We start from the raw sequence: 23135 nt of genomic DNA on the forward strand, positions 1-23135 counted from the left end.
AGGAGAAATGCTAGCACAGGCTTCCAGTATCCGTAGTTTCAGGTGCTGCACATCTCGTATCTTCACAGCATAGACGATTGCCTTCAGATGATACGAGATGTGCAGCACCTGAAACTACGGATACTGGAAGCCTGTGCTAGCATTTCTCCTGCGGTGTTTGATGTGTCACATGACCCTCTTCCTATTGAAAAAACAAAAGTTGGATTCAAAATGGCCAACTTCAAAATGGCCGCCATGGTCACCACCCATCTTGAAAAGTTTCCCCCCTCACATATACTAATGTGCCACAAACAGGAAGTTAATATCACCAACCATTCCCATTTTATTAAGGTGTATCCATATAAATGGCCCACCCTGTACAACTCCCACCATGCTTTGCTGTAGTCTGATAACTGTAGGCAGTCTGGGCATGCTGGGAGTTGTAGTTTTGCAACAGCTGGAGAACCTCATGTTGGCCATCCCTGTAATAGGTCATCAATATGAAAAAACCCGGAGAACCTCTTGAAGCTACCCCCAATACTGTGCCTGTTGTGCTCCCCCCCCCCCCCATGTCCACAAACACTATATTATACTATACACCCAGACTGCCCTCATTAGTAATGGTGCCCCCAATAGTGAGAATACTCCCCAAGACAGCCCCCATTAGAAGCAATGCCCTCCATATTGCGTCAAATAATAACGCCCCTACAGCACCCTAGTAGTAGTAATATAACCATAATGCTCCCAGTGGCTCTAATGTCCCGCTGTAGTGCCCCCCCCCCACTAGTTCCAATATATAATGCTCCATTCATAGTGCCTATATATATATATATATATAATGTTCCCCCGTAGTGCCAGTATGTATATAATGCTCTTCCATTCCTCCCCAGTAGTGCCAAGTATATATAATGATCTCCTTTTTCCCATCCCTGCTGCCCCCAGCAGTGTGGACATTTAGTATAATAATAAAATTTAAAAAACTCCTGCATCCCTGTCGCTGTCTGCAATGCAGACTACAGTTTTATCTGTAGCTTGTGTTGCTGCGTCCTGATGCATGCGATCCCAATTATATCACCACTCCTGCACCGGGTCTCACTTGATGACGCTATCATGCGAGACCCAGAGCAGGAGGTTGCGCTGTTCTAATGCCTCACAGGCTTGAGGCCTGGCGGCCTGAGGCTTGTGAAGTTAGACGGCCATAAGTGCGCCCCTATTTATGGGTAGCGAAGTGACACCCTAATGATTACCCTCCCCTATCCATCGTCCTGGCCCTAATTCAGAGCACATTACTGCAGGCGGTATAACAGGAGAGGACTATAACTCCCAGCATGTCTGAATCATTATTATTTAATATCAGAGCACATTACAGGGGGACATATAAGAGGATGGGACTATAACTCCCAGCATGTCCAAGCCGTTATTATGTAATATCATAGTACATTACAAGCGGAGGTATACAACTACCAGCATATCCAAGGTGTTGTAATGTACCCTGATATATAATAATGGCCTGGACATGCTAAGCGTTGTATTCCTCTCCTCTTATACCTCCTCTTGTAATGTACTCTGATATTACATAAGCTGGACATGCTGGAAGTTGTAGTCCTCTCTTCATACCTCCTCTTGTAATGTACTCTGATATTACATACGAGGAGGTATAAGAGCAGAGGACTACAACTCCCAGCATTTCCCTTGCACTTACATTGAATCCATACTTCTTCACATTATTATTATTATTATTATTATTATTAAAGCGCCATTCATTCCATAGCGCTGTAAATATGAAAAGGGATTTACATACATAATAGACAATTGCACTAATCATAAACAAGACGAGTTACAAACTGGTACAGAAGGAGAGAGGGCCCATGCATGGCTGGTCTTCTTCATTACTTTCCTGCTGAGCTCCGCCTCCTGTTCTGGTCACATGATGGTGAGGTCATCACAGGTCCTTCATTCCCTCTTCCCTGCTGAGCTCCGCCTCCTGCATCTGACATTATGGCAGGTCCTGTCAGCACTGTGGTAATGATTTCTCTTATATTTGAGGGAGGAGACCATACACTGCATTGTAAAGTGCAGCTGTTTAGCTGTCCACCCGTTTGCTTCCTCGGACGTTCAGCTGAACAGCAGCACTGAAGCAGGGGGCGCCTTAGACAATGGGGGCCCTGGGCCCTGGTGAAGAAAACACCCTTCACAACAGTTGGCCAGATCAAGAACACTCTCCAGGAGGTAGGTGGATGTGTGTCAAAGTCAACAATCAAGAGAAGACTTCACCAGAGTGAATACAGAGGGTTCACCACAAGATGTAAACCAATGGTGAGCCTCAAAAACAGGAAGGTCAGATTAGAGTTTGCCAAACAACATCTAAAAAAGCCTTCACAGTTCTGGAACAACATCCTATGGACAGATGAGACCAAGATCAACTTGTGCCGGAGTGATGGGAAGAGAAGAGTATGGAGAAGGAAAGGAACTGCTTATGATCCTAAGCATACCACCACATCAGTGAAGCATGGCGGTGGTAGTGTCATGGCGTGGGCATGTATGGCTGCCAATGGAACTGGTTCTCTTGTATTTATTGATGATGTGACTGTTGACAAAAGCAGCAGGATGAATTCTGAAGTGTTTCGGGCAATATTATCTGCTCATATTCAGCCAAATGCTTCAGAACGCATTGGACGACGCTTCACAGTGCCTGATGGACAATGACCCAAAGCATACTGCAAAAGCAACCAAAGAGTTTTTTAAGGGAAAGAAGTGGAATGTTATGCAATGGCCAAGTCAATCACCTGACCTGAATCCGATTGAGCATGCATTTCACTTGCTGAAGACAAAACTGAAGGGAAAATGCCCCAAGAACAAGCAGGAACTGAAGACAGCTGCAGTAGAGGCCTGGCAGAGCATCACCAGGGATGAAACCCAGCGTCTGGTGATGTCTATGCGTTCCAGACTTCAGGCTGTAATTGACTGCAAAGGATTTGCAACCAAGTATTAAAAAGTGAAAGTTTGATTTATGATTATTATTCTGTCCCATTACTTTTGGTTCCTTAACAAGTGGGAGGCACATATGCAAACTGTTGTAATTCCTACACCGTTCACCTGATTTGGATGTAAATACCCTCAAATTAAAGCTGACAGTCTGCAGTTAAAGCACATCTAGTTTGTTTCATTTCAAATCCATTGTGGTGGTGTATAGAGCCAAAAATGTTAGAATTGTGTCGATGTCCCAATATTCATGGACCTGACTGTATGGTGAATGATAATTTCTAACTAACTTTGTGAGGTATTAGTATCTGTCTTAGGGCTCAATCACACGACCGTATGTCTTTTTCAGTTTTTTGCGGTCCGTTTTTCCGTTTGGATAAGTAAAAGCGTTCCAAAGTTACTACCACATAAAGTGACACATCAGATTTGCTAAATTAGACTGTCATGAAGATGAAAACTGGCTGTAGCAGGAAAGGGCCAAATGTGCAAACAGGTGTTTGCAGCATGCTAAGGCGGAATTCACACTTCAGTTATTGTTGAGCCAAAACCAGGTGCGGGTAAAAAAAAAAAAAAAAACACAGAACAGGAGGAAATCTTTCCATTATATCTCTGAGTAGGCGTCACCACTGGTTTTGGCTCATGATAACCGAAAAATAACTGACCAAATAACTGGTGTGATCTTGACCTTATACAGGCTAAGGCCTCATGCACACGAACGTATTTTCTTTCCGTGTCAGTTCGTATTTTTTTGCGTATACAGAACCATTCATTTCAATGGGTCCGCAAAAAAAAAAACGGAAGTTACTCAGTGTGCATTCCGTTTCCGTTCCGCAAAAAAATAGAACATTTATTATTGTCTGCATTACGGCCAAGGATAGGACTGTTCTATTAGGGGCCAGCTGTTCCGATCCGCAAAATATGGAATGCACACGGACGTCATCCGTATTTTTTGCGAATCTGTTTTTTGTAGACCGCAAAATATATACGGTCGTGTGCACATCGTGTTTAGCTTAAAACAGGAACCTAATTGGATCCTGTTTTAAGGTGATGTGCCTAATTGTTGGGAACAAACACTTTTTTATGAAAACTTTTCCCCAATAATTGTCCTGCTAATCATTCAGTGTAACAGGATCTTAAAGTCCTGTGAGAACAGTATAAATGGAATATAAAAATATGTATATTTTTATTTTATTTTTATTAAAGAAATCGGGTGGCGCTACTCCAGACAATGAAGATCTGCCACAGAAAATTCGGTGGTGCTCAGCAAGGCTACATTTACACAAACGTATTTTGTTTCCGTGTCCGTTCCATTTTTTTTTGGCGGATAGGATGTGGACCCATTAGTTTCAATGGGTTTGCAAAACACCATGTGCTGTCCGCATCTGTATGTCCTTTCCGCAGCCCTGCAAAAAAGATAGAACTTGTCCTTTCCTTGTCCATTTTGCGGACAAGGCTAGGCATTATTACAATGGATCCGCAAAAAAAACGGATCTCAATTATTTTTGCGGACCGCAAAACACATACGGTCGTGTGAATGTAGCCTAAAGCAACAGTAATTCGTCAAGAGTTCTGGAAGTATTTTAAATGCAGCGCTACAAAAAAAAAGAAAAAACTTGAGGCAGGAGGAAGCATACATCCTGTCAAAGATAAAGTGTTCCAAAAGTTCTTGAAGTTGATGGGGGAGATTTATTAACCCCTTAAGCCCTATTTCACCTTAAGGACTTGGCCATTTTTTGCACATCTGACCAGTGTCACTTTAAGTGCTGATAACTTTAAAACTCTGACTTATCCAAGCCATTCTGAGATTGTTTTTTCGTCACATATTGTACTTCATGACACTGGTAAAATGAAGTAAAAAAAAAATTCATTTTTATTTATTAAAAAAATACCAAATTTACCAAAAATGTGTAAAAAAATTGCAAATTTCTAAGTTTCAATTTCTCTACTTCTATAATACATAGTAATACCTCCAAAAATAGTTATTACTTTACATTCCCCATATGTCTACTTCATGTTTGGATCATTTTGGGAATGATATTTTATTTTTTGGGGATGTTACTAGGCTTAGAAGTTTAGAAGCAAATCTTGAAATTTTTCAGAAATTTTCAAAAACCCAATTTTTAGGGACCAGTTCAGGTCTGAAGTCACTTTGCGAGGCTTACATAATAGAAACCACCCAAAAATGACCCCATTCTATAAACTACACCCCTCAAGGTATTCAAAACTGATTTTACAAACTTTGTTAACCCTTTAGGTGTTCCACAAGAATTAATGGAAAATAGAGATACAATTTCAAAATTTCACTTTTTTGGCAGATTTTCCATTTTAATAATTTTTTTCCGGTTACAAAGCAAGGGTTAACAGCCAAACCAAACGCAATATTTATCGCCCTGATTCTGTAGTTTACAGAAACAGCCCATATGTGGTCGTAAACCGCTGTACGGGCACACGGTAGGGCGCAGAAGGAAAGGAATGCCATGCCATACGGTTTTTGGAAGGCAGGTTTTGCTGGACTGGTTTTTTTGTTACCATGTCCTATTTGAAGCCCCCCTGATGCACCCCTAGAGTAGAAACTCCATAAAAGTGACCCCATCTAAGAAACTACACCCCTCAAGGTATTCAAAACAGATTTTACAAACGTTGTTAACCCTTTAGGTGTTCCACAAGAATTAATGGAAAATAGAGATACAATTTCAGAAGTTCAATTTTTTGGCAAATTTTCCATTTTAATCCATTTTTTCCAGTAACAAAGCAAGGGTTAACAGCCAAACCAAACGCAATATTTATGGCCCTGATTCTGTAGTTTACACAAACACCCCATATGTGGTCGTAAACAGCTGTACGGGCACACGGCAGGGCGCAGAAGGAAAGGAATGCCATACAGTTTTTGGAAGGCAGATTTTGCTGGACTGTTTTTTTTTTACACCATGTCCCATTTGAAGCCCCCCTGATGCACCCCTAGAGTAGAAACTCCAAAAAAGTGGCCCATTTTAGAAACTACGGGATAGGGTGGCAGTATTGTTGGTACTAGTTTAGGGTACGTATGATTTTTGGTTGCTCTATATTACACTTTTTGTGAGGCAAGATAACAAGAAATAGCTGTTTTGGCACAGTTTTTATTTTTTCATCTCCATTTTACTGGGATCAAAAGTTTTGCGGCCATAAGCAGGTGCGTGGCCAGACTATTTTTCCCCGGGTGAAAATCTGGGGTGGGCAACCAGAGTAGTACCAGCTGAGCTGACAGCCTCAGGGTCGTTGCGCAAATCTTGTTCATAGCGCATTCAACATCTGCCCAGAAAGATCGGATGGCCGGACAGAACCACCAGATGTGAGACAGGGAACCAGTGGCGGCAGTACACCTCCAGCAAAGATCAGTGGGGAGCAACTTGATTTTAAAAAGGTACTCAGGGGTTCTGTACCATCATAACGCTATCTTAACAGAGTTTTCTTGAATTTTTATGCATTTGGAGAAACCATGCGAGGATTTTTGGATCCACTTTCTGTCAGTGTCATCAAACTCAAGGTGGAGTTCTCTTTCCCACTCAGCAACCCATGGCGGCAAGTTAGAGTCTCTCGCACTGAGGATCTGTCTATAAATGAGGGTGGTGCACTTATGGGGCAGGCTTGGCAATAAAACGTAATTCTCTAACCACATCGGTTCAGGTAATGGGATGAACTTAGAGGTCATAAACTGCCTACAGATATTCTCAAAGTCATTCCTTTGGATGAAGTCCTTCCCAGGAGCTGGATCACCTAAGAGGGTAGTATAAAAACCGGTAGAGGCCTGGATCCCTTTCGTATCTCCTAATTTGTGACGTGACAATGAGAGCCAAATGCCCGATGGAGATTTAATTTGTGGGAACATTAGTGTGGGAATAACTGAAATAGGAGCCAAGGTAGAAATCTTGGCATGAGTAGAGGTTAATACCTTTGACTTGTGGCAGACATGAAGCATCCCTCTGGTAAGTTCGCTTTCTATTTTAGTCCCTTCTCCTGCCCTCTCAGGTATCCACAGCCTGTGAAACGATTGCTTGCCTAACAGGGCCAATTCTAAGTCTACATGCATACAGTGAATCTCTTGTCTGGTTAGTCTAAGCCACCTTTCTAAACTAATGGCCTGGATGTAGGTCGATAAGTCCGGGAGGGAAATACCCCCATGTTTCTTCCTTCAGGAAAGAAAACGAAAGGACATTCTAGGGCGACCCTTATCCCATAGATATCTGCTCATGATGGATTGCAGTTTATTAATGAAACTGCCTGGGACTAAAATGGGAAGGGCTCTTAAGGTGTACATTACCAGCGGCAGAATGTAAGTGGTGAGGACATTCTTTCTACCTAGCCAGGTAAGAAAAGGAGAGCCGCTCTTCGAGAGAATGGAAGTGACTTTGGAGAGTAGCGGGGGGAAGTTAAGACTAAACAGTAATTTGGGGTCCATCGGGATCAAAACCCCCAGATATTTTATTGCTTGTGTAGGCCATTTAAATGGCGTGAGGGCCTTAACCTTAGTACGTAAGGCAGCCGAAAGGGAAATGCCCAAGGCCTCCGACTTATCAAAATTTATCTTGAAGTTTGAGATGGTCCCAAAAGATTTGAATACCTGCATAACCTCCGGCAGAGCCTCTTCAGGGTTTGTCATCAAGAGCAGTAAATCGTCCGTGAAGGCAGCCATCTTGTGGGTGTAGCTACCTAATTTCACCCCTTTGATCATGGGGGATTGGTGAAACTTAAGTAGAAGCGTCTCTAGGGCGAGTACAAATAAGGTGGGGGACAATGGACATCCCTGACGGGTACCATTATTAATTTGGAAGGCGTTCGATAGGGTGCCGTTGACTAGTACTCTCGCAGATGGTGCAGAGTACAAAGTGTAAATAGCTCTAATGAAGTCCTCGGGGAAGCCAAAGGCATTTAGTACTTTACTCATATAGGCCCAGCTGACCCTATCGAACGCCTTCTCCGCGTCTGTGCCTAAGAGCACAAGGGGGAGACTTAGTTTTGATGGCGTGGGTGATCGCATGTATCACTCTACTAATATTATGCCTGCCCTCTCTGCCTGCAACAAAACCTACTTGTTCTTCACCCACCAGCCCAGGAAGCAACCTCGACATCCTACTATTAAGCAATTTAGCCCACCATTTCAGATCAGTATTCAGCAGCGAAATCGGCCTGTAACTTCCACAGACCTCCTTATCCTTCCCTTCTTTATGGATAATCGTTATGTGTGCCTCCTGGGCTTGAGGGGTCAAAGAACCACCCCTGAGGAGGAGGTTACATAGATCAACAAAATGGGGGATTAGAATGTCCTTAAACTTTTTGTAATAGGAGATTGGAAACCCATCAGGCCCAAGACTCTTGCCAGAAGGAATAGAGACTAGGACCTTGTCTATCTCTTCTACTGTAAACGGCTGAAGCAGCTGGTGCATATCATCCGCAGATAGCTTCGGGATATTGATGGAGCTAAGAAACTCCGATGTGCGTTCATCGATTTGCTGTCTAGTTAGGGGTACCGGGAGGTTATACAAGGTCGAATAGAAGGAGCAAAACTCCTGAGCTATTGCTGGGGTATTAATAAGTCGGGAGCCCGAGGCTGATTTGATGGCTTGAATAAAGGACTTGTTCCTTTGGCCCTTGATAAGGTTGGAGACAAGTTTGGAGCCCCTATTCCCGTGAAGGTATTGTTTAAAGCGCAGGGTCCTCAGTGCCCTAGCCGCTCAGATGTTCAAAAGGTCAGTAACCTTATGCCTCAAACACCAAAGTGACACCAAGACCTCATCTGAGCTTGTTTTCTTGTGAAGAGTTTCAAGTGTGGAGATCTGCTGAAGGTGGGAGTCTAACTGTTTCTGTCTGCGTCTCTTGGCACTAGAGCCCAAGCTTATAAGTTCCCCTCTGACCACAACCTTATGTGCCTCCCAGAGTGATGTCCCATTAGCGAGATCCCCAGCATTTTCCTGAAAGTAGTTTTTAAGACATTGCTAAACGGCCTGCCTATGTGGTTCCTCCTCCAGGAGCGTCTCATTTAACCTCCAGACCCAGGATCTCGGAGGTAGGGCGTGAATTCTCACCTTCACACTCACCGGCGCATGGTCAGAAACGACTATGTTCCCTATTCTGGCCTCAGTAACCGAGGACAGCAGGTGGTTAGCGAAGAAAATATAATCCAGACGCTGATATGTATTATGCGTCCGTGAGTGGAAGGTGTAATCTTTTTCCTCAGGATGGACGAGGCGCCAGACATCCGAGACCCCTAAGTCCCTGAGGGTGATAAGTAGTCTCCTCAGCTGTCTCCTAGAGGTAGGGCGACCTGTAGAGGTCGAGTCATTGGAAGGGTCAAGTGTGAGGTTAAGGTCTCCCCCCATGATGAGGTATCCCTCCTTAAATGTTTTTAGGGTCTCCAAAGTGTGGAGCAGCCAAGTGAACTGCCCACTGTTTGGAGCATACAGGTTCACCAGTGTGAACATAGTGTTTGCTACTTTACCTTTCAAAAATAGGTAGCGCCCATCTGGGTCAGCTAGTTTGGACGCCAAAGTAAAAGGAAAATTCTGCCCTAGGGCTATGGAAACTCCTCTGGCTGCTGAGGAATAGGAGGCATGATGCCATACAGGAAAATGTTTGTTTACAGTTTTGGGTATGTGTAAGTGTCTAAAATGGGTCTCCTGCAAAAGCACTAAGTCAGCACCCTCTTTTCGGAGCAAATGATAGATTTGACTCCTTTTCTGCGGGGTGTTCATACCATTCACATTAAAAGACAGTACCTTCAAGTCAGACATGTCAATAATGGGTGGTTCTGAGCAGATAGGCTAGAAGGCCAGGTGAGGGGGCGACACAGGGCAACAAATAAAAACACTAAATATGAACATAACAGCTGATAAAAGGTATTGAAGGTAAATACTGAAAAGGTAATATCTACCTAGGGGGACACGGACCCCAACAGGGGGGAATTAGTGTGAAAACACCCAAGAACCAGGTCCCACACACTAAGCCCAACACAGGGAGAACAGACAGTAGACATATGAAAAGCTATGTAGAGCAGGAGCGTGGTATATGAAACAAACTCTCTGAAATACAGCATAGTGTCACCGCCGCAAGCGCAAATAAGACCAGGGTGACTGGACCCCATATGCGATCAACAAAAAGCAGTCGGGCGGCGCACACTATACTAAAGATGGCGGTTTGGTAACAAAACAAAAAGTAGAGCAAGGGGGAAGGAAAAAGAAGGAAAAAAGGGAGGGGGATGGAAAGGTGAGGGAAAAGCAAGTGGGGATAAAATCAACAGCATGGAGATCAAGGAAATTGGACTAATAGAACATACAAAGGGGGCAATGAAGGGGTAGTTAGGCAGGAGACATAGAACCTGCAAGGCTGAGACACAGCAGCCGCCACAATCTCAATGGCGGTGGGCCCCAGAGTCCCAAATCAGATGGATCTCAGAAAACTCCTGTGAGAAGCAAGTTAGGGGATCCTCTTTGGGGATCTCTTCTTTTGCGCTAAACGCCAACCCTCCGTATGCGGCAAACTTGGAAGGTCCGTTATCGGGTTGCATGGAAGGCATGATTGAATGTCCAGGGCTTCTGACCCCAAGGCCTCCCATATAGGCGGCAAGTCCTCCAGGAGTCTCACAGTGTACTGTTTTCCTCCAATTGCGGTGCTAAGGCCGAAAGGAAACAGCCATCTGACCGGTAATTTCTTATCTCTTAACAGCGTGGTTAATGGGCGCAGGTTCCTGCGCTTGGCTAGCGTGCTCGCCGCCAGGTCTTGAAACAAAATCACCTTATGGCCATCCAAGGAGACATCGCCCTTCTCCCTAGCCGCTTTCAGAACGGCTGCGGTGTCTAGAAAGTTCATGAGGGCACAGACAACGTCTCTGGGCGGTTCACCCGCAGCCAGTTTGGGCCGAAGAGCTCTGTGAGCTCTCTCAATGACAATGGCGGCGGCCTGCTCTTCACCTACTAGGGAGGCAAACAGACAGCGTACAGTATCGGTCAGGTCCTCCGCTTGCACCGTCTCAGGTATTCCCCTCAGGCGGACATTTTTTCTCCGTCCCCTGTTTTCCTGGTTCAGGAAAGCTGTGTTAATCATCTTGGACATAGCCGTCAGGTGATTGTGGACTCCAACTTCATGCTGGACTAATAAATCATGGCTATCTTCCAGGTTTTCCACCCGTTGGCCAAGCTGCTGGAACTCGGCCTTGATATCCGACAGTTCTTTCATGACCGGGGTAAGGGCCTGGGCCAGCGATTGCTGTAGGAAGCTTCGGGTGAGAGGTAGGGAGCCCGACTCACCTCTATTGTATGTTTCAGCGTCTGAGCTATCGGCTTCCGAATCGGCTCCTTCCCGTTCAGAGAGGTTGCGCGCCTCCCGCGCCATCAGGGTGCGATGTAGATCGCCTTGTAAGGAATTTGTTCAGGTCCCCCTGAGTCTTTTTTGTCTTCAAAGTGGTCCCCCGAAGCTCCGATCTCTGAGAGTTTTCCCCATCTTGGGATCTGCGTCTACTGATTAAACCTGATAAAGCTGGGCTAGCGGTGTGGAGCTCTGGTGAAGACGACCTACACCATGGCTTGCTGGCTCCGCCCCCCCCCCCCACGTGTGACTTTTTGATCGCTTGCCATTACACTTTTTATGTAAGGTGACAAAAAAATTGTTTATTTAGCACAGTTTTTATTAAAAAAAAATTTACGGTTTTCATCTGAGGGGTTAGCGCATGTGATATTTTTATAGAGCTGGTCGATACGAACGCGGCGATACCAAATATGTATACTTTTTATTTTATTTATGTATGTTTTACCCAATAACAGCTTTGTTCAAACCAAAAAAATGATGTTTTAGTGTCTCCATATTCTGAGCCATAGTTTTTTTAATTTTTTGGGCGATTGTCTCAGATGGGAGCTCATTTTTTGTGGGATGAGGTGACGGTTAGATTGGTACTATTTTGGTGGGCAAACGCCTTTTTGATCGCTTGCTGTTGTACTTTTTGTGATGTAAGGTGACAAACAAAATGGTTTATTTTGCACAGTTTTTATTTCTTACGGTGTTCATATGAGGGGTTAGGTCATGTGATATGTTTATAGAGCCGGTCGATACGGTTGCGGCGATACCTAATATGTATACTTTCTCCCCCCCCCCCCCCTATTTTTTTTTTCACTTTATTTGGGGAAAATGACGTTTTTGTTTATTTTTACTTGAAACTTTTCATTTTTTGGGGGGAAAACTTTATTTTTTAAACTTTTCTTTTCACTTTATTTTTTTGTCCCACTTTAGGACTTGAACTTTTGGGGGTATATTCCTTTACAATGCATTCCAATACTTCTGTATTGGAATGCATTGGCTGTATGAGTAATACTGTGTGTATTACTCATACAGCTTCCGGGGCCTGTGAGATCCAGGGGGCTGGATCGCACAGATGCCTCAGGACGGCAGCACAGATGCCTCAGGACGGCAGCACAGATGCCTCAGGACGGCAGCACAGATGCCTCAGGACGGCAGCACAGATGCCTCAGGACGGCAGCACAGATGCCTCAGGACGGCAGCACAGATGCCTCAGGACGGCAGCACAGATGCCTCAGGACGGCAGCACAGATGCCTCAGGACGGCAGCACAGATGCCTCAGGACGGCAGCACAGATGCCTCAGGACGGCAGCACAGATGCCTCAGGACGGCAGCACAGATGCCTCAGGACGGCAGCACAGATGCCTCAGGACGGCAGCACAGATGCCTCAGGACGGCAGCACAGATGCCTCAGGACGGCAGCACAGATGCCTCAGGACGGCAGCACAGATGCCTCAGGACGGCAGCACAGATGCCTCAGGACGGCAGCACAGATGCCTCAGGACGGCTCATTTAGCCGAGGTGCCTGCTCAATGATTTGAGCAGGCACCTTGTTCCGATCACCGCCCGCCGGGGTTAAAACTGGTGTAAAGAAAAACTGGCTTTGTAGCCCATAGCAACCAATCAGATTCCGCCTTTCGTTTTTCAGCGCTCCTTTGGAAAATGAAAGGAGGAATCTGATTGGTTGCCATCGGTGACTAAGCCAGTTTTCCTTTACACCAGTTTGCCAATTTTTCCTGTTTTCAACACAGAGGGAAATTTATCAAACACAAGTGCAACAGAAATTAAGAGTACGTCCGATGCAAGACACGAGAGCCCTACAACCTGATTGAGGGCTGATGATGGGTTTCCAAGAGAGCTTGGAGGCCTGACGATCGCCAGAGACATCTACCAGAGGGAGGACTGAATAGTTTTTCTCCTGCCGAATCAATATTTGCCAGGTAGCGGCCGGATCTCTGCCGGATTCGAATATAGTGAATGCTGGATCCACAGAGCTCCGCAGGGCTCGGCCGGAACTCAAAACAGCCTTACGGTTCACAGGCAATACTGGGATACTAAGTTTTCAAAAGCATTATGTAAGCGATCAGAGCTTCTATTACCCAATGAGGGCGCACAGCCTTATAATGACATGTGTCTCTGCTTTACCTTAAGCTACCGAATTAGGGCTCATCCCGATGAACATAAGGCCTCCGTGCCCATGTTGCAGACTGCAAACAGCAGGTCCACAATACACGGCACTGGGCGTGTGAACTCCATGCTGCAGTGCGGACCCATTGACTTGAATGGATCTGCTATCCACAACACACAGCAAAAGATAGGACATGTCCTATCTTTAGTGAAGCGGAGGCACGGATTGGAAGCGCACGGAAACCTTGCCTCCTCACTGAGAAAGATAGGACATGTCCTATCTTTTGCCATATGTTGCAGATCGCAGACCCATTCAAGTCCATGGGTCTGCACTGCAGCATGGAGTTCACACGGCCAGTGCCTGTATCACGCTCACACACGGAGAGCGATTTCCCCACAGGACATGCTCGTGTGAAAAAGTCCTTAGTCTGTCCATATACTTGCACACTTGGCCTATGGGAAGACTGGAGCAAGCTTCTGTCAAACAGCTTATCTTACCTTAGAACAAAAGGATGAAATGTTTAAATGTCCAGAAAGGAGCAGTCCATACCTCAGAACCTACCAAGTAGTATGGAATCAATGAGAATCAGTCATGGGACTTCTAGAAAGAAAGGAAGCTAGCTTGCTCATGGGCCCGGTGATCACTGGAATTCACAACTCCCAGATTTCAGGGATGGGAGGACACTAGGGAGGAGCGAACTTGTGTTCTCAAGTTCGGCGTACAAGGTTCTCTAAGAATTCCTTTATGGATTCTGCTACCACGGACCATAAGTTATAGTCCGTAGTAGCAGAATCCATAACAGAATTCTTAGATAACCTGAACGCTGAACTTGAAAACACAAGTTCGCTCCTCCCTAGAGGACACCATACACATTAGATGATAGATGGGTTTGGCCAACATAGATCTAATGTGTATGGCCAGCTTTATCAATAAGAGGACGGTTTCCGTACACAATGAGCAATACGAATATGGAAAAAAGAAATACCACAATTTTATTAGACTCTGAGTATTGGCAAGCGTCTTTATTCTTTTTTTTGCAAGGGCTAATACCATAGATAAATAAATATTCCTGCTTGGCTGTGTTTAGTGTAACTATAATACACTGTGAAATACAAACCCTTCCCGGCAGCATCGGGAGGGTGGATAGTGTTGGTTGGTCATAGAATTCAGAGGATACAGTTCATTCCTAGAAGCTCTGGCAGACTTGCACTTCCTCTTGTAGTACGAGATCTAATAAGACGTCAAAGAACTGAACAGAAGCGCTATTGTGTGGTGATATAGAGCAAAATTCATTCTCTTTTAATCCATTTATTGGTACAAAGAGTGTCTGTGGGATGGAGGAAGGGAGCCGGTTTCATTTCTCTGGTTGGTCCCATGTAAGTAGGAAACAATAAAACCGTTGTGCATAGTAGAAGACGCTCCACTTTCAGCAGCAAAACATCTGGAATGACAGCGGGTGCAGAGTCAGCACCCATTTTCCTTTCATGATTGGTCAATACACAGAAAGGATCCCCCTGCAGCCTATACTGGGTGGTATTTCTAACTAGTCCAAGGAGAACCCCAACACAATACATAACGTGAGGTTTCATGTTCCTTGGGCAATGAAGACTTTTGGAAGTATAAAGAGATTAGGACCAGGAGACAAATTCTACAAATATACAACTTTTTTTTTCTTTTTTTTTTTTTACAAGTAATAATGCTGGTTTCAGTATCTGTCCCTGCCTTATTGTCTCCAATGTACATAACGATGCTTCTGTTACAGGAAGGTGTCTGAGGGATCTCTAGTATAGGGGCTGAAGAACTCTTGAAGCACACCGAAGAGCAGAATTTTGAGTGAGCATTTCTCCAGATGGAAACATTGTGGAAATTATAAATAGGTGTCTTCGCTCTCCTTGGAGCACAAGCTTTCACTAGACTGATGCACATTGAGAGAGTCTTTTTGGATTACTTTGGCCAACAAAGGCTGTACCGGTTCCTGCCGGTGATCTCTGGTCCCCTCACCACCATTTTCCTCTTTCATAGCCCCATTGGATTGGTCACCTTTCCCTTTACTCTTTTTCTTTTCTAACTTCTTTTTCTCCTTCTCCATCTTTTCCCTTTCCCTCATCTCCTTGTCTCTTTGCTTTTCTTGTTCCTTTTCTTCCTGTTTCTGCTCCTTTGTTTTCTTCCTGGAGCTTACATTGGATGGAAGAATAATGGACGGCGCGTGAACAAGAGGCTTGTGACCCACTGGGTCAGCGTCGCTGATGGCTTTGGCCCCATGCAAACGAGTGGGTGATTTGCACTGCAGTTCTCCATACTCTTCCTTCCACTTCTTTAGCTGAATTAAATGCTCACGTTCTACATCTCGTTCGGTAATTGGCAACTCCGCAATCTAAAGAGAAAATAAATAAAATATAATTCAACCTGGACACCGAGTCAACCATGAGCTATATATATGATGGCAGTTTGTAGAGGGAATTCATTGTTAATAAAGTGCTTTTATTTTGCTTAGAGTTAAAGGGTCTCACCTCAGATATTGGGGGCACCTCTGCGACCCACACCTATCTTTAGAACGGCCTGCAAAGTGAAGGTGGGCGCTCCACGCATCTGCATTCATTCCTATGGGAGTGTTCGAAAGTAGCTGAGCAGCGCGCTTGGCTATTTTCAGTAGTCCCGTTGAAATGAATGGGAAGAGCACCACGCAAGCACATCCACCGATCCATTCACTTCTATGGGGCTGACAGAAATAGCCGAGCCAGCACACTATTTCGGCGTTCCCATAGGAATGAATAGAGGGTGGTTGCGGGCTCCATTCTAAAGATAGCTAGCGATGTGCCCCAATGTCTGAGGTGAGACAACCCCTTTAACCCATTTAAAGAGATCCTGTTACCAAAAAAAGCGAGTAGATTATAGAACAGGAGAAGCAGAGCAGATTGATACTTGGTTTTGTGGGAAAAGATTCAGTAAATTGTGTTATGTATACATTTATATCTCAGCGTTTTCTGAACTTAAAGGGGTTGTGTCATCTGAGGATGTTGGAGAAAAGCGAGATCAGGCAAGGTGGGTTTCAACATGGTTAACTTTCCATTCCTACAGGAGACTAGGCACTGTCAGAGTCATCTAGCAGCCGCTTATTCCCTTCAACCCATTGAAATAAACCTGTTGTGGAGTCAGCAGAAATAATGAATGGCTGAACAAGTTTGGCCAACAGCTATGTCATGTAAAAAGCCTCTCCATTTTGCTGATTAAGTCACATGCACGCCTGATGGCTGACAATACATTGGTATTCTTCTCATTTCTATTTTGGAAAAAATTCTATTATATTATATGGTTTAATTTAGAAACTAACCTAAGTGGATTCTCCTAAGCCACCATCTTATTTAGGGTAAAAAAAAAAAAATTGTAAAAAAATATGGAGATACATTTTAACCACATGATGGTACTGGAGGAGATCAGAAGCTATGTCATAATATTTTACTGAAACTGTAGTAGATACTTCGGACAAACTCCAAACTTGTGGCTGGAAATTCTATAGTAAGTAGATATGCCTGGGATATACACTGCTCAAAAAAATAAAGGGAACACAAAAATAACACATCCTAGATCAGAATTCATTAAATATTCTTCTGAAATACTTTGTTCTTTACATAGTTGAATGTGCTGACAACAAAATCACACAAAAATAAAAAAATGGAAATCAAATTTTTCAACCCATGGAGATCTGGATTTGGATTCACACTCAAAATTAAAGTGGAAAAACACACTACAGGCTGATCCAACTTTGATGTAATGTCCTTAAAACAAGTCAAAATGAGCCTCAGTAGTGTGTGTGGCCTCCACGTGCCTGTATGACCTCCCTACAACGCCTGTGCATGCTCCTGATGAGGTGGCGGACGGTCTCCTGAGGGATCTCCTCCCAGACCTGGACTAAAGCATCTGCCAACTCCTGGACAGTCTGTGGTGCAACGTGACATTGGTGGATAGAGCGATACATGATGTCCCAGATGTGCTCAATTGGATTCAGGTCTGGGGAACAGGCGGGCCAGTCCATAGCATCAATGCCTTCGTCTTGCAGGAACTGCTGACACACTTCAGCCACATGAGGTCTAGCATTGTCTTTCATTAGGAGGAACCCAGGGCCAACCGCACCAGCATATGGTCTCACAAGGGGTCTGAGGATCTCATCTCGGTACCTAATGGCAGTCAGGCTACCTCTGGCAAGCACATGGAGGCTGTGCGGCCCTCCAAAGAAATGCCACCCCACACCATTAGTGACCCAGTGCCAAACCGGTCATGCTGGAGGATGTTGCAGGCAGAACGTTCTCCGCGGCATCTCCAGACTCTGTCACGTCTGTCACATCTGCTCAGTGTGAACCTGCTTTCATCTGTGAAGAGCACAGGGCGCCAGTGGAGAATTTGCCAATCTTGGTGTTCTCTGGCAAATGCCAAACGTCCTGCACGGTGTTGGGCTGTAAGCACAACCCCCACCTGTGGACGTCAGGCCCTCATGGAGTCTCTGTTTAATGACCGTTTGAGCAGACACATGCACATTTGTGGCCTGCTGGAGGTCATTTTGCAGGGCTCTGGCAGTGCTCCTCCTGTTCCTCCTTGCACAAAGGCAGAGGTAGCGGTCCTGCTGCTCGGTTGTTGCCCTCCTACGGCCTCCTCCACGTCTCCTGATGTACTGGCCTGTCTCCTGGTAGCGCCTCCATGCTCTGGACACTAGGCTGACAGACACAGCAAACCTTCTTGCCACAGCTCACATTGATGTGCCATCCTGGATAAGCTGCACTACCTGAGCCACTTGTGTGGGTTGGAGACTCCGTCTCATGCTACCACTAGAGTGAAAGCACCGCCAGCATTCAAAAGTGACCAAAACATCAGCCAGGAAGCATAGGAACTAAGAAGTGGTCTGTGGTCACCACCTGCAGAACCACTCCTTTATTGGGGGTGTCTTGCTAATTGCCTATAATTTCCACCTGTTGTCTATCCCATTTGCACAACAGCATGTGAAATTGATTGTCACTCAGTGTTGCTTCCTAAGTGGACAGTTTGATTTCACAGAAGTGTGATTGACTTGGAGTTACATTGTGTTGTTTAAGTGTTCCCTTTATTTTTTTTGAGCAGTGTACATACCTATCCGAAGATATAAAGGAAATAATACAAGAATAGACTAGAGGGACCATGCTGACTTTTTGTACAGTCATTTACTAGTAGAGATCTGCAACCTGCTGGTAGGTTACCAGACTGGGCAATCAATTGACAGCATGGGTTCAAAGTAGGGTTGTAGCGGGTATCGAATTATCGATACCCAATCAATACTTTTGTACCGGTATCGATTAGATACTGGGATTTGACATTTACCAATACTAGGCTGCGCTACTGCACAGCCTAGTATCAGAGAACATGGTGCACGCTGCTCTCAGCGTGAGCCATGTTCTCCTCAGCAGCACAGGGGAGGAGTCTCTCCCTCCCTCTCCCCTGTGCTGCTGCCGCCAATAAGAAGAGAGGGGGGCGGAGGAGGGCAGGGGCTGTGGCCACTGCGCCACCAATGAAGATAACTCACCCATTAATACAAATATAGGCGGCGGGTGCCGATGGCAGAATCACATAGCCGGCACCCGACCTCTATGACAGGGCGCTGCAATCCGCGACAGTTAACCCCTCAGGTTAAATGCCGCGGATTGCTGCGCCCTGTTCGGGTGCCGGCTATGTGATTCTGCCGCCGGCACCCGCCTCCTGTATTTGTACTAAAAGATTATTTATCTCCATTGGTGGCGCAGTGTGCGCCCTCCCAACATTAAAGTCATTGGTGGCAGTGGCCAAAGGGTCCCTCCTCCACTCCTTCTCATTGGTGGTGCAGTGGCAGCTTCTGATCGGCGCCCCAGCAGTGTAATCCTGGGGCTCCAATCGGTTACCATGGCAGCCAGGATGCTACTGAAGCCCTCTGGCTGCCATGGTAAGCTCCTGCTGCTGTGTGCACTATGCACAGGGCAGCAAGGAGAGTGTGAAGTCCTATTCACCCTAATAAAGCTCTATTAGGGTGAATAGGACAAGGGATGAAAAGATCCCAGGTTCTAGCCGCTAAGGGGGTTAATAGTTAAACAAAAAGTAAAAAAAACAAAAAAACATCTAAATATTAAGTTTAAATCACCCCAATTTTACATATAAAATATATAAAACAATAAACATATTACATATCGCAACGCCCAAAAAAGTGCGAACTATGCGCTAAACGCCATAACACAAGACGCAATTTTTTTGTCACTTTGTCCCCCCAAAAAATAGGATCAGACTGATTATGGGCCGGATGTTCCATAAAATGCGGAATGCACGCTGCTTTTTTGGAGTTTTATTTTTTTCGCGTGGTATCGAATGGTATAGAGTATCGCGATACTTTTTTATGGTATTGAAATAGAATCAGAATTTTGGTATCGGAACAACCCTAGTTCGAAGCCACTCTGGTGCCACCAAGGTTGATTTTTATGCAAACCAACTATCATACACAGTATGGTGCAAACATTTTAGGCAGGTGTGGGAAAAAATGCTGCAAAGTAAGAATGCTTCAAAAATAGAAGTCTTAGGTCCCTTTCACACGAGCCAGTTTTCCGCGCGGGTGCAATGCGTGACGTGAACATATTGCACCCACACTGAATCAGGACCCATTCATTTCTATGGGGCTGTGCACGCGAGCGGTGATTTTCACGCATCACTTGTGCGTTGCGCGAAAATCGCAGCATGTTCTATTTTCTGCGTTTTTCACGCAACGCAGGCCACATAGAAGTGAATGGGGCTGCGTGAAAATCGGGGATGCGGTGCGATTTTCACGCACGGTTGCTAGGAGACAATCGGGATGGGGACCCGATCATTATTATTTTCCCTTATAACATGGTTATAAGGGAAAATAATAGAATTCTTAATACAGAATGTATAGTACAATAGGGCTGGAGGGGTTAAAAAAAATAACCATGATCCATTACCATGGTAAAAGATCATGTGATGAGCGCAGTGACGTCATCAAAGGTCCTATTACTGTGCACAGCAAAGAATAAGACAGAAGAGAAGCCGGGCTGCGCGAACAAGTGGATTAAGGGGAGTTTATTTTTTTATTTTTTTTTTAACCCCTCCATCCCACATTTACTTCTGTATTAAGAATGCTATTTTCCATTATAACCATGTTATAAGGGAAAATAATAAAATCTACACAACACCTAACCCAAACCCGAACTTTTTGTGAAGAAGTCCGGGTTCGGGTCTGGGTACCAAACATGCAGATTTTTCTCACGCGCGTGCAAAACGCATTACAATGTTTTGCACCCGCGCAGAAAAAACGCAAACATGGAACGCAATTGCAGTGAAAACTGACTTGTTTTAGTGTCAAAATCGCACCATTTTACCTGAACGCACCCTGAACGCATCCGGCCCCAATCCGCAACGCCCGTGTGAAAGGGGCCTTAATTGTTTATTTTTATCAATTAACAAAACGCAAAGTGAATGAATCTAAATCAAATCAATATTTGGTATGACCACCCTTTGCATTCAAAACAGATCTGTTCTTCTAGATACACCTGCACACACGGTATTTGAAGGAATTCTGTCTTTTGCTCCAGACATCTTGGAGAAATAACCATAGGTCTTCTTGCTCAAAGTTCTTAATTACATGTTGTTTAACTGTATGTTTGGTTGGGGGCATTGTCCTGCTGCAAAATAAATTTGCAGTCAGACGCCTGATGGTATTGCATGATGGATAAGTATTAGACTGTATGTGTCAGTACTGAGGACACCATTAATCCTGACCAAATTCCCAGCTCCATTTGCTGAAAACTTAGCACAGCAGACAAAAGACATATCATTGTTACTTGTCTTCGAAATTGGAAGATGTCCCGTGGTGTTGTCAGCTTAGAAATGGCAGAAACCAATGGGACCCAGATACATTCATCTACTGTTTGCGGCCTAAAAGCCATACCTTTAACCTAAAAAGAAGCGCCAGGCGACTCAACTATGCATGAAAACATAGGAACAGTGGTGAAGAAAAATGGCAGCAGGTGCTTTGGACTCATGAGGCAAAACTTGAAATATCTGGTTGTAACAGAAGGCAGTTTGTTCGCCAAAGGGCTGGAGAGCAGGCAACAGTGAAGCATAGTGGTTACATGCAAGTTTGGGTCTACATTTCAGCAAATGGAGTTAGGGATTTGGTCAGGATTAATGGTGTCCTCAATGCTGAGAATTAAAAGGGACAGAATTATCCATCATGCAATACCATTAGGGAGGAGTCTGACTTCAAATTTATTCTGCAGCAGGACAATGAACTCAATATACAGTCAATGTCTCTCACGGTACCTTCTGTGACAGAAGTTAGAAGATCAGAGAGACTGACTGCACATGAGGTTAACTGACAGTCTCTTGATTCTTAGTGTTTGGTAATGACCACACCTCTTGTCAGGTGCAGCTAGCGGTCATTACGGCTTCCCTATTTAGTTTGGTTTCACACTTCATACCATGCGGTTGATACTCTCTGCTTGGATTTGGAAGAGTTGTTGTGTGGACCTTACCTGTGTTCCTGCTGATCCATTTTCTATAAGATAAGTTGTACTGCTCTTTCTATTTGGTTGTTCCCCTGTGCTTGTTGTTACTAGGCTTTAGGGAAATGCTGATTCGTTCACCTGGGAAGGAACTAGTAGTCTCATTCCCTGTGACTACCTCTAGGGCATCTCAGGGCTCCTAGGGTTTAGGTTACGGCATATGTATTTTCCCACCTTCAGGGTCTGTACATACTGACAGGAGTCAGGGCCAGAGCTAGGGGTTTCCTAGGAGGTGACCCTTCCCTTCTCCCTAGCCTTGAGGCCTAGTTCTTTGTCTTCTCCCTTCTGTTGTCTTTCTGGTGTCCCTCCCCATTATTCGTGACAATGTCATTAAGAGGTATCTTCAGCGTAAAGAAGAACAAAGAGTCCTGGAAGTGATAATATGGCCCCCACAGACCCCTGATCCCATCATCATCAAGTCTGTCTGGGATTACTTGAAGAGCCAGAAGGATTGGAGCAAGCCTACATCCACAGAATATCCGTGGTTAGTTCTCCAAGATATCTGGAGCCACCTCCTTGCAGAGTTCCTTCTAAAACTGTGTGCAAGTGTACCTAGAAGAATTAGTGCTTGTTTGGAAGGTTTGGTTACACTAAATATGGATTTGATTTAGATTTTTCTTTTAGTTTGTACAGTACTGTACATATATGAGTTAACAACACATTTAGTGTCCTACAGATAAACTATAGGCATACAGATAACAATAGTAAAGTGTGCATTTCAGTCCACAATTATTTAGCTCTACATACATTAATGTCTATTAGTATTTCATCTGCTCACCTCTGGGATAAGGAATCCTTCCTGCATGTATTTTGGATCAATTGCCCTTAATTTCTCCATAGTTTCATATTGACCTTGACACGACTTGAGCTTTTCAGAGGAACCAAGTGTATACTTCAGGAGAATAAGAGCCACCCGGAATATAATCTTGACACCTGTAAGGTTAAAGTTGGAACAAAGAAAATAAAATTATCTTGGTTCTTCTGATTTTCTGAAACCTACGGTAAACTAGCTATCAGTATATTATACAGAGTGTTCCAAAAGTCTCCATATATAAGGAATAGGCACTGGGCCTTATTCATCAAGCCGTAACAGAGAAGCTGGCCCCATTGCTTATAGCAACCAATCACAGTGCAGCTTTCATTTCCCCACAGCAATACCAGAA

At 44.6% G+C, this 23135-nt stretch overlaps 1 protein-coding gene across 1 annotated transcript in view; it reads right to left on the reverse strand.

The window, feature by feature from the left end:
- Nucleotides 1–15002: 15002 nt before the first annotated feature.
- The window catches only part of TBC1D10A (TBC1 domain family member 10A), a 55910-nt gene continuing 47777 nt past the window's right edge, over nucleotides 15003–23135 (reverse strand). The window contains exons 8-9 of the mRNA XM_040416702.1: nucleotides 22751–22905; nucleotides 15003–15782 (exon numbers count right to left, since the gene is read on the reverse strand). Coding sequence (XP_040272636.1) covers nucleotides 15276–15782; nucleotides 22751–22905 — 662 coding nt within the window. The 3' untranslated portion in view covers nucleotides 15003–15275. The remainder of the gene's footprint in view (nucleotides 15783–22750; nucleotides 22906–23135) is intronic.

Source organism: Bufo bufo, chromosome 2 (assembly GCF_905171765.1).
Source record: "Bufo bufo chromosome 2, aBufBuf1.1, whole genome shotgun sequence".
Lineage (NCBI taxonomy): Eukaryota > Metazoa > Chordata > Amphibia > Anura > Bufonidae > Bufo > Bufo bufo.